This window comes from Gymnodraco acuticeps, unplaced genomic scaffold, assembly GCF_902827175.1.
Source record: "Gymnodraco acuticeps unplaced genomic scaffold, fGymAcu1.1, whole genome shotgun sequence".
In the NCBI taxonomy this organism is placed as follows: domain Eukaryota; kingdom Metazoa; phylum Chordata; class Actinopteri; order Perciformes; family Bathydraconidae; genus Gymnodraco; species Gymnodraco acuticeps.
Window position 1 is genome coordinate 98,329 of NW_022990941.1, and position 12,447 is coordinate 110,775.

The 12,447-nt window shown below is 41.9% G+C and overlaps 1 protein-coding gene across 2 annotated transcripts in view; it reads right to left on the reverse strand.

Annotated features, from left to right (window-relative positions):
- Positions 1 to 87: 87 nt before the first annotated feature.
- rock1 (Rho-associated, coiled-coil containing protein kinase 1) overlaps positions 88 to 12,447 on the reverse strand; it is a 35,525-nt gene continuing 23,165 nt past the window's right edge. Inside the window, exons 16-33 of one of the 2 annotated variants that reach the window (XM_034234735.1) lie at positions 12,164 to 12,410; positions 11,062 to 11,168; positions 10,751 to 10,901; positions 9,865 to 10,025; positions 9,600 to 9,784; positions 9,031 to 9,100; positions 8,845 to 8,948; positions 8,487 to 8,652; positions 8,286 to 8,379; positions 8,115 to 8,203; positions 7,825 to 8,016; positions 6,342 to 6,507; positions 3,878 to 3,948; positions 3,654 to 3,742; positions 3,451 to 3,529; positions 3,060 to 3,321; positions 2,190 to 2,397; positions 88 to 1,561 (exon numbers count right to left, since the gene is read on the reverse strand). In XM_034234735.1, the coding sequence (XP_034090626.1) occupies positions 1,558 to 1,561; positions 2,190 to 2,397; positions 3,060 to 3,321; positions 3,451 to 3,529; positions 3,654 to 3,742; positions 3,878 to 3,948; positions 6,342 to 6,507; positions 7,825 to 8,016; positions 8,115 to 8,203; positions 8,286 to 8,379; positions 8,487 to 8,652; positions 8,845 to 8,948; positions 9,031 to 9,100; positions 9,600 to 9,784; positions 9,865 to 10,025; positions 10,751 to 10,901; positions 11,062 to 11,168; positions 12,164 to 12,410 (2,445 nt within the window). In that variant the 3' untranslated portion in view covers positions 88 to 1,557. The other variant, XM_034234734.1, reaches the window with a different exon arrangement.

Consider the following 12,447-nt stretch of genomic DNA (forward strand, 5'->3'; position numbering starts at 1 on the left):
TGAATGATAAAGATATGTTTATTGACATATCCATCAGTGCGGACTTCAATGCAATTAACCATGCAAATTATCCAAGACAAGAATAGATCATAGTTCCAGTGCTTTTTTTTTTAACTGAACACAAAGTTACAAATAAAAAGATTGCGGAGGTATTCCATAATCCTTATGTCTCTCTCATTATATACACTGTAGGGGGTTTGCATTAACGGGACATTACCGTGTTAGAGAAACAACATGTAATTGTTAACAAGGACAATCAATGACACGCTCGCTTTAGGTACACCATCCCGAAATTTGTCTTATGATATGAACTGATTCTAGGGACTCTGTTTTGACACGCCAACTCTATTGCAAAGTGTCCGTAAAGAGGAAATCTAATATATTTTATATATTCAAACCAGAGAAAATATGTTCCAATAAAACCACACGTGTGGCAATTTCTTAAAAAACTAAATGATGGAAGAGTTGAGATTTGTCTTGTTACGGAGGAAAAAAAGAAAAACAGATATGGCAGTAAAATCAATATCCAAACGTTAAGGCACTAGGTGGGCCAAATGCTACACCTGTTTAGTCTACAAATAATTTACAATTCAAACAGTGCAGTTTTACATTTGTTAACTTAATGTTTTCCTTTTGAACCATGTATCTATGAATCAATGTAAGGCAATACATTACAAAAAAAAACAATACGAGAAAAAATGACAATGTACCAAATAAACAGAAAAAATCAATGAAGTTTTAAGACTCCTATATGCCATTACAATGGAATATTCCTTATGGCTTGGAGCAATAAAAAATAATTATAATAATAAAAATAATGCATAGATTTAAATGATGATCTTGCATGCTCCTCACTCAATACTCAAAACATCTAATACTTTATGTCCCAATGTCCAAAACCTGATAAGTGACTTGCAGAGTGATACGAATAAAGGCAAAAAGGCCAGAGATATGACAAGAAGGCATCTGTCTTTTTTTGTTTGTTCCTGAAAACAGAAGTATGCTTGCATTAGCTTGAGAATATGTCGTGTGAAGGGGGAAACCAATTACAAAATAGATATTCATTTTCCACCCTTAAGACACAAGCACTCACTGAAGATCTGCAATCCCTGTATGACGGTACCTTAAACTGAACACATACTTGCAGGAGTCCCAGCAAAACCCCCATTAACCTTCCCATTTCCATTACAACTGTCATATAACATTAAACACAGTATGTCTCCATGACATGAGTCCCTCTATCGCTCCACTGTCCATCTTTATTTCAAGACGAGTGTGCCATCTTCTGGTAGAAATGGAGAGCTGCAAGTTTGTTGAGTTGACTGACGTCTCTTCTGTATGTGGAAAGGTGACGGAGGTGGGTATCAGGCCTCTTATTGTCCATGATGCCTTGCGTCTGACATGTGTTGCAATCTTCCAGCGCTGGATATTTATCGATATACATTTTATTTTTTAATGAATTTTCTATGTAATTCAGGAATCCCAGTTGTTTTCTTTTGAGGATGAGGAAGGAGGGAAAGTTTAGAGTCCAGAAAAAAATCCAAAGGGTTCAGATGGTTAGCTGAAACAAAACAAAAACAGAGACAGGTGTCCAGTAAAAGAGCGACATTATATTTGCCTTGGTTAGTATCCCAATCTAAGTCAACAAACACTGCAACACCGTTATCACCATTGCATCATGTTCAACAGGTAATGTAACAATCCTTAACGTGGATCATTCTCAGGAAGAGTTGTATAGTAAGTCTATGAGTTAGTTACTGAACCCGACAAAACATTAGTGCCAATTAGAAAAAAACCCAAGTGTCTACTGGAAAGAGCCCAGGAGTCAACCAAGCAAGCAAGCAACCAACCAGGAAGTGTCTCGTGTTAGAAACACCCAGTTACACAATTAATAAATAGACGGGTTTTAAAGCTGTAGAGAAAAATCTAAAAATCAACACTTTGTGAAGAAGTTCCTGTCAACAAGTGCTGGATGTTGTGTCTGCTGCTTGGAGGCTGGACTGCGCTCTGCTACAACACAGGAGACAAACAGCAGGTCACGCGACTGACTTGACCACATCTCAGCCCACCAGAAGGGAACTAATGAGACTTCTGACGGCAGCACACCCTCACTTACTGCCTACAACAACAGTACAGTGCCTTATTGTGTCTCAAAAGCCTAAACATTGGTCACAATTTGTTCAAGTTACCTCAGCTTTCCTGTATTGCTTTTAGGGTTCTTGCGGAAGGACTGGTTTGGTCCAGAGCGAGTGGACATGGTACGAGGTGAGGCTCTTGAAAATGTGGATGGTGGGGTCTTGGGAATCTTCTTTCCAAGGTGGCCAATCCATTTCTTCTGCTCATCCTGGGTCAGGGCCAGCAGGAGCATGTCCCGGGCAGAGGTCACATCGTAGTGTACTGCAGGGGAGAGCACAGGGTGATGCAGTCAGTTCGGACAAATACGACCTCTAAACTACCCCCCATTACAAGGAGGGTCTCTAAGATATATAAAAATAGCTAGTTTTGCCTAAACCCCCAGAGATTCAGTGATCTATAAAATACGAGTGACTACTTGTTTAAGCTCTTCTTCATGGTATTTCATTGTACTGTATTCATTTAAAAAGGACTGAAGATACTGCTACTCACAACCAAATAAATGTTACTTACAATTAAGAACAGGAAGTAGAAGTAAAATATACATAACATATAATATGCAATTACTGTTACAATTGTGGTAGTGTTATGTAATATCAAACGTTTTTTGTGGAGGTTTTGGATTCTAGGAGCACAATAGAGTTTATTTAGTGCGTCCCCGTTTTGTTATTCCTGTGCAATAGGATTAATATTTACGCCTGTGACACAATACACACCCCTGTCGTTGCTTGCCGTATGTAAACATAACATAACTTTTTGTTTATTTACAAGAAGCCGGGGGACATTCTGCAAGTAACCTATTTTGCCACATTTCACTTTCCAAAGTCATTGGGGAAATCACAAATGCTTTTACGAAAGACCCTTGAAACATTGAGTTTATGTAAGCTTGTCTTCTCGAAAACCAGCCTACAACGCCAAGATTGTACCTTTGCAAGGAGCAATAACGTCCTCCTTTTTGTCGAGGTGGTCTTTGTGGCACTTGACGTGGCAGCGGCGACACTCCAGGGCCGGAGGCGGCTTGAAGACGTGCCACAGAGGCTTGGAGCACGCCTCACAGTTGGAAGGGAAGTGATACAGCGTGGGGATGAACTCGTGGCCTTTGTGTGGGAGACAGTTGGTCTTGTCGCCCTGTGGGACTGTCTCCATGTCCGCCTCCTTCCTGCACTCTCCCTCATTGGCATACAGAATCTGAAACGAGACAGAGTACGTCAAAGGAATCTGACAAGACAGACATTTCTGAGGCATAGCAAAGGCTTCTGTGAACATTTTAAAGCAGACTGCAAATTTGAGGATTTAGAGAAATCTCCAGCATCCAACCTGGAATATTCTTGGAATTTCTTCTGTCTCGGCTCGGTACACGTCTCCTTGTGTGACTGGTCTCACGTGGAACAGTTTGCTGCACAAGGAGTAACAAAATGAGTCATTTCATACCAGAAAAAACCCTAACCTGAAACACGACTTCTGGAGGACAATTGCTTTTCATGCAGCATAAAATGAAGGAGGACAAAATAAATACTTACTCGATATCTAGTACCATTGAGGGATTGGACTGTTCTTTATCCTGCTCATCATTATAGAACAGAATCTTCTTGCTGCTCACCACCACATACTGGAAATATTTAAGAGGACAATGAGAGGAAGACGGATATTGCCCTCAAGGGGTTTGCAGCATTCTTAACACTCCGTGACATACTTCTACACAATGCAGGTGCGCAGAGGAAAGGCCAAATAAAACACAACATACCTGCTTCTTCCAGCCGTAACGCTTGATATTAGCACGGTTCGGAATGGACAGCCAACCCTCCAATCTGGATTCTGAAAAAGCAGCCCGGATGAAACAAAACTTTAAAATGTATGCAGTTGATTGAATGTACTTTGGAAAAAAGGCCATGCAGTGGTTAAATCCAAACTCAACTGGAGAAAAAAACGACAAAATCCATTATTGTTTCAGAACAGCAGGTGTCAATGTAACTGCTCTGGAGTAGGTGATTAGAGTTTAGATATCCCATGATGCTAATACACACCCCCCATGCAGGAGGAAGACATAAACATCCCTGCTACAGTTAGCAAAGCATGGAAGATTTAATTATTTCAATTACGTTGAAGCTTTAAGCAGGAATAAGTGCTTATTAACACTCAATGACCTTAATCACTCACTCCTTTAACAGAAACAACCATGTGCAATGCAGGTTTTTAAACATTTCAAATGATACATTTCAAATGCATGCTGCTGAAAGCAAAGTTAAATGGGACGAGTGAACTAAGAGGGGCTTCTCTAATAAATGTGGCACTGTGAGGGAGGTCTTTGTGTCCAAACGAGCAGTACTTCTCGGTGAACATGCCGAAAAACACAAGAGTGTCAAGTCTTTCGAAGCACACAGCCCTATGATGAGCTTAAAAGAGCCTTTTCCGTTTTAAGACGTGTTTTGAATGGTGCTGAGAGTAAGGCGGTAAACCTCACAAGGGGCGTAGTTTAGTAACATGGTAACCTCTGATGTGGTTACTTTACCGTTGGTGCTGACATTGTGACATTTAGCAACCTCACTGCCAGTATCTTTGCTTTACATCCCCTTGAAAAAGGCCTTATAGATGATGTCGGTCAGACTAGGGCTGCACGATATTGGAAAAAACTGACATTGCGATTTTTTTTTACCCTGCGATATATATTGCGATATGAAAACATACAGGAATTGAAGAAAATACTTAATTTTTCCCGCAAACCATCCTTTCTTGAACTTTAATGCTATACAATTGGTCTTTTTTTAACTATATTTAACCGGATGAAGGATTTTAGTCACGGACGTCTGGATCTTAAGTTATCAGAGCAACAAGCTGAGCTAGCTCGGTTAGCAGCGCCAAACTGCCCTGGAGAAATACATGAAACTACTTTATTCAGTGTTTTTACCTTTAATCACCGGGTCCGTTTGCTTTGGAGATTTGATTGGGATTGGTGGTTTGCTGTCACTCACTCAAGTACCCCTGACATGAGAGCCACGCAAGTTTTCCTTTTGTAGCAAGCAGCAAAATAATTGTAACATGACGTGTTTGAGTTGATTTGCCTACTTAGTATCGCAAGTCCTAAAAAATAAAAATAAAAATAAATAAATAAAATAAAATAAAAACATTGCACGTCCACGCGACTTGAATATCGGGCATGCGCATATCGCGATTATCGTCACGACACCATATATCGTGCAGCCCTAGAGGTCAGACTGTTTTTGACAATTGTGACGGATATGTTCCAAACTACTCCATCAGGCTTCTTTCAAAAGTCTTGTTGAGTTCCCCTTAATATCACCTCTGATAAAAGAATACTTTAATAAAAAATATCAGGGGCAAAAAGACACACAACAGCTGCAGCACAGGCCAGGCAAGAGGGGCTTGTCCACTCAGTTACTCACAGAGGACAAAGGAATAGACGTTACAAAGATAAGTAGAGAACCGACTGGACATGAGGGAAATAAAGAGAGAAGGATTTAACCACAGGCACCATCATACTGTATATGAAAACAGACCTACAACAACGCATATTTGTGAACAACATATGTGTTCGAGGAGTGACTTGTGAACAATTGTTAATCATCATACAGCAGTGAGTATTGAAGAGAAACTAAACGTGAAAGACTTCCTCATCTTTGTGAACCAAAAACCACAGTCTGTTGATCTGACTCAATACGAACATAACCAGTCAAATTCATACCCACGTTACGTTTAAGGTAAAGTAGCCGTTTCAGTTTTTCATATTACACTCTTTTAGGAACATTGTAGCACCTATTGTAACCAAAACCAGGCAAGTCAGGAGTTGTAGAAATCTACGCATATTTGAAAACATGTTACCACAAGGAAATGGTGGATGCACATTATCTACCCACATCTTGGATGATGTTAATCAAAAATGTGATATTTAAAAACAAGAGGGCCTCTGTTGCTTTCGTCCTAATGACTCATGAAGTTGGTGGGTGACTTTTTGCAGTCCAATCGGTGAAACCTAACTGAAACGGTAAACAAACACCAACATTTTAAAGCTCCATTAAACTCATTTAATTTGTATCAATAAGACTTGATTCCCAGAATACACCAATGCCTCGAAAGATATGAAAACACTTTATTTAGACTTAATAGCGGCTGAGGATTCCTGCATCTAGGACTTGACTTTCTGATGTGAAGTAACATTGGCAGCATCATCATCCAGTCTGTGGTGACCCTACCTGCGAGGTTGCTGTCCGTCTCATCCGTCTGCAGGCTGGTGACGCTCGAGTTGTCCATGCGCAGCTGCAGGTCGTTCAGTTTCTCCCGGAGCTGCTCGATGTCGCTCTCCTTGCTGTCCAGCTGCATTTGAAGCTCGTTGCGATACGTGCACTCCTCTGTCAGTTGCTGTTGGTATCAAAGCCATGAGATTGAGGTTTAAAATAGAGTCTCTTTTTATCTTACTGGACCAGGGGTGTCCAAACTACGGCCCAGGGGCAAAAGCGGCCCCCAGGCCATTTTGAATCGGCCCTCAGCTAATTAAAAAAGAATAATGAAATATGGCCCACAAATGAAACTTGTGCTTGTATTTCTTAAATATATATGTAAAAATATATTACACAGTATTCATGTGTTAATTATTCCATTTCCAAATCAATTCAGTTAATTAAAGTAGAAAACATTTTCCAACAAATCTAAGATGATAAGAAAAAAGCCCAATAACTTGTTTACATAACAGGCTTGAAATGTACCCTTCATATTTCCTCTTATTATTACATTACATGTTACTTGTTAGACGCTTTTATCCAAAGCGACGTACATACTCAATACTGTGGGCAATCCCCACAGGAGCAATTTGGGGTGAGGTGTCTTTCCCAGGGACACAACGACATGCTGACTGCAGTGGGGTTTGAACCATGGACGTATAAGAACTGGATACAGCGTCGGAGGCGGGGTCTCGTTCTTTCCTATGAGAGCTGCTCATTGGCGCATGAAGGCAAAATGTCCCAACTTTTACGAGAGCGAAACGTCAGATTACCCATCATGCCTAGCTGTCAGAGCAGAAGAACCCTAAGCCCCGCCTCCCGAGCTCCCACTCTCGGCTCAGTAGAATGAATGGAGACAGAAAATAAATCTAGATTCGGCTTTTAGTGTTTTTTACAACTTTAAGGACCGAATGATTCTAATAAAGGCTATAAAATAGTTCATACTGGGTAGTTTATTTAGTTTAAAAAAAAAGTATCCGCTGATTTACAGACGTCTCTTTCCCAATGTTAGTCAATGGGGAAAAGTCTTTCTGGGCCCAGGGACGTCACGGACTGATACGGAAATTGTAGTACCGCCGTTTGGACACAACGAATATTTTCATCAGAGTCCGGCGCACTTCCTGGGGGCTTGGTTTGAACCTGTGCTCCCCTGATCCGAACACCAACGCACTAGGCCACTGCGCCACACGCCTCCGTATTATAAAAAAATATTGCTAACAAAATTAATGAAACCCTATGGAGAGCTGTGATGGAGGCTGTTTTTTTCTTAAAGCATTTTCAAGTATCAAGCATAATTTAATTACATTTCATTGAACTTATAACTTAACTGATAAGGCAATATACCTCACCTCTATCGAGTGGCCCAGCCCTTCGTACATTCTTCTGTACGTGGCCCTCGGAGAAAAACGTTTAGACACCCCTGTACTGGACTATTGTATACTGACAATCGTTGACTTACCGCCTGCATCTCGCCCAACTCCTTCTGGTACTTGATGGCCATGTGGTTGAACTTCTCCTTCTCCTGGTTCAGATCCAGCTGAAGCTTGCGGTTCTCCTTCTCCTTCTTCCGCAGGTCGGCCGTGCTGCCCTTCTTCTTGTGGTCGAGCTTCATGTCCTTGCGGTTCATGATCTCGGCCAGCTTGTTCACCGCCTTTATATTGAAGTGGGTAGATAGAGGGAAAGCATCAGCCACCACTCCCCACTCGCGTTACTGGTGTGTACAACTGAGTGAAAAGGCCGCGTGTTTACCTGAGTCTTCAGTGTGCGCTCTGTGTTCAGGACCTTCTCATAGTTGGCCTTGATTGTATTTGCAATCTCTTCCTTCTGAGCTTCATACTCTGTTGAGAAAGAGAGACTCGTTTATCAAGGTTATCATAATGCAACAAGAAATGTGAAGATATACAAAGTTAGGGACAGTACCTTCATTCTGAGTGCCAAGCTTCTCACTTAAGTCAGACTTCTCTTTGCTGAGGATCTCCACATCTTTGGTCAGAGTTTTATTGGAGTCCTCAAGCTGCAGGGAAAAGTCCATATTATCACTTGTTCAGGTAAGGATTGAGACAATAAATTAAGATAATATGTATTGTGCAGGGAAATACAAAAAATGTTGGATTTGCTTACCCGTGTAATAGTAGACTCCTTCTCCCCTACCTCCTGCTTATGTCTACTTGTGGCCTTCTTGTTCTCCTGGCTGAGCTCAAAGTACTGCTCCTCCTGCAGAGCCCGGGCAAGCTGCTCTGACTCGGCCTTGGTCACCGTCAGATCCAGCTGGGCAGACAGGGAGTCCCTTTGTACGGAAAATAAACAAGTTTGATGTGTTAAAAAAACAAAGAAAACAAATAAGCATGCCTTTCTGAGCTGCTGGTTATCTTAACACCCTGATAAACGCTCTTAACAATGTGTAAAACTGATATTTGGGAGGCAACATCAATAAAGTGATGGCCTTGAGGCATTCTGTGAATATAATTGCGTCTCTTACCTTTCACTGCACAGCTCCTGCACCTTTTTATGAGTGTCTTGTACCTGCCGGTTCCTTTCCTCAATCTCCTCTTTTAGCTCCTTGACCTGAGTTTTGTAAAGCGTCTGAGGGAGGACAAACGGTTTAGTCGTCGGCTTTCACATTTCAAAAAGAGGACACGGACATCTGGGAAGCGTATATACTTACAGAAAAATACTGTTCGGCCTCAAGCTGGTCCTGAAGTTCCCTCATCTGTCCCTCATTGCCTCTGTATTGTCTGTTAAAACATCAACCAAATACATTCAGTACTTTCATTTCTTCAATCCAGCACATTCTTAACAACAATGTTTACCCAGGTACAACCAGCAGCAGTAGCCAGAAGATTAACATCTGAGCGTGGCGCTGGACTTTAAAGCCTAATCCTTTATTGTAACAGATTTGGCATAGTCACACTCTAAGCTGGAATAATAGCGCTTATTTGCAAATAGAGGCAATTGCAGGTCAAATCACGCCTTGACTCCCAAAGAGCATTACTGGCCATTGTAGCAACAGAACATTAGATCTCCTGGCTGGAGCTACTGCCAGTTTATTTCAGAGTAACAGGAAGTGGCAGAATCGAGGAAGCTAACCCAAATGATGATCATTTAGTATTTACATGGAGACACAATGCATTGTTGTTAGTGCAATGACAGCACTTGCTACATTTAATGGAAGAAAAAACAAGTCATACATTTTACAAATGGATTTTTTTAGATTGTAGTGCCGGACGAACTCACTTGGTCAGCTGTGCCAGTTGGAACTCCAGCGAGCGTTTGCTCTCCATCGCCGTGTTGAGTTCCTGTTTGACCTGTTTCTCTGAACACCGCAGCCGGTCCACTTCCTGCGAGCGGCTCTTCAGGTCGTTCTGAGACTGGACTCGCTTGCTCGACTCCTGTTCTCCCTGTATCCGCAGATTCTTCACCTGGGGAAGGACGACACGAGAGAGGTTAGATATCACTGATACCAATCACAGGGACTAGCACAGTCAAAGGGATTCCTTACCTCATCTTCCAGCCTTTCTTTTTGCTTCATCAGCTGCTCCATCTTCTGCACGGACTGCTTGAGGTCAAACTCCAACATTGAGCACTGCTTCTCCACCTCCACTATCCGGCACTCCGCTCGCATCCTCGCTCCATTCTCCTCAGACATCTTCGACTGAACAGCTGGAGGAGCGAGGTTACAGAAAAAACAGTCATTTCCTTTTTCTGACAGAATATCAACATCTGAAGTCAAACTGAGAGTCCATCTTTCTGGTACGTCTACATTCTAACATTGTTCTTGTATTTATAATAACTAAATGGAGGAATACAGGGGCGGAAAGAGCAAGAACAAAATGTGTTGTGGTCGTTTATCCATGTCTGAACAACAGTAGACCTAATGTAACATAACTGATTTAAGACAAAATCTGATTTTAGGTAGCTTTTGATCACCATTTTGATTTAATTCTCTATTACCAAAGGGCAGGGTATGAGCTGTACTTGTTTCAAATGAATTGTTTTCAGTACATTTCAGTGTGTTTTTGGCGCTTTAAACTCATGTAGATTAAACAAACGTCTTTAAAACTCGTAAAAATCTTCTTCATGAACATCTGTAACACTGACATAAATGATCCTTAATTACAAGAAAGGGATTTAATAGAAGACCTTGGCCTTTCCCAGCATGTACAAGTACGTTTTACTGATAGAGAATCATTCTATTGCTAAAACGTTAGATTTGTAAAAAGGAACTGTCCTGACATGCTGGCAGGTTAACACTCCTTGAATTCCTCCCACCCAAACATCCCCTGCAGGTGAGTCAGACCAGAACGATGGAACAGGAAGAGGAAGGGGAAGTCGGGAAGAAGTTGATTCAAATATACGAGCGAGAGAAGTTCCGACACAGGTCATACCGTTGGTAGCGGCTGATTTGGCCTCTTCGATAGACTCATATTTGTCGGTGAGCTGTGCCCGCGTCACCCGGTGCTCCAGCTGCTCCTGCTCCAGACGCTGCTGCAGGGTCTTCAGTTTGTAGTTCAGGTCTATCTCCAGGTTGTTCTTTTCCTGTGAAGATGGCCAACAACATGAAGGCAAGCTAAAACACACAACTGACTTCTTCTTCTTTTTTTTATCTAATTAGCCATGCACAAAATAATAGCAATTTCTACATTTCACAGGTTGAAAGGACATATGTATTTTGCACATTATCACTTCTTGTGTGTACCTTCTCCAGGTTGTTGCTCCTCTCCTGGGCCTGTTTGCGTTCTGACTCCACTTTAGTGAGGCTGTACTTCAAGTGTTTGTTGTCCTCTTGCAGCCCTGCCATCCTCGCTGAGAACAGATAATAAAGACATGTCACTTTCACTGTATTTATCATATGAAGCTGGCATTTTAGTGGAACACTCTTTTTAGATATGTAATGCCTTCACAGGGTCTATGCAGGAATCCTGAAGTCAAATGTAATACCTTTTAAGACCTTTTTTAAGACCCTTTTCAAACATTTTAAGACCTCATCGCCACTTCGAGTTGTAACATTGGCGACACACTTCACCTCACATTGACTATATACAGTATTGATTGTCCTTCCTCCTTATCTTCCAACCATTTGGACGCAAACTTGCATTTCCCCATAACGCTGTTGTTTAACAACCGCGTAAACGGACCTTCGTGCGCTATCAAGCAGTGAGCGTGCGACGTCCTGTTCAGATGACGTCAAACCCAACGGGATGCCATCAATAAACTACACAGAATCACACTACACACCTACGCAATGATTACATTCAGGCAGACTGTAGAATACAACCTCTTTGGACAATTCATATACTTATTGAAAACTAGCTACAAAATGTAATACCTTGGAGAATGCCGTTTAATACTTTTTAATAGCCTTAATTTTCGCTAATTTGATTTATCAACTTTTAATACTTTTTAAGACCCCGCAGGAAAGATACTTTGAAGCCTGTTTTACGCATTGAATTCCATGAATTACAGAAGCTTGTTTCTATTAAAAGATAGCCTGCTCACGGGTAATCAATCAGACAGTGATTTGGCTGCTGTGGGCGCTGTCAGTGCTTGGGCACGTCTAACTCATCAGTGGGACTGAGGGATAGCTTCTATTACGAGGCAATTCTACAGCTAAGAGATTACAATTCTAAAAGTGATTTTAAAGCCCACTGAAATGGTTTAAAATACTACAATTCTGCCCTGTTTTTTCTTGTGTCTTAGCTCGTAGGTACTTTCTACCGTCTTTGAACTCTGTGATAAACATCAAACCAGATTGTTGTGCTGGATTTGCATTCATCATCGTTTGTGTGTCAGTGGGTCACCTTGCAGCTCCATGATCTCCTCAGATCCCAGGCTGTAGTTCCTCCTCTCTGAGTCCAGGTTGCTCTGAAGCAGCAGGAGCTCCTTCTCCAGCTGGGCCTTCTCCCCGTCCACGGCGCGGCTCCTCTCCTGCAGCTCCCGGTTCAAGCCCTCCAGCTGGCTCATGGACTTGGCCATCTCCGTGTGGCTCTTCCTCAGTCTCGCTGCCGTGTCTGACTCTGCACGCAGGAGGTCATTGGCCTCTTCCATCTGTCAATCACAATAGAGAGGAGGGGGAAGGAAAATT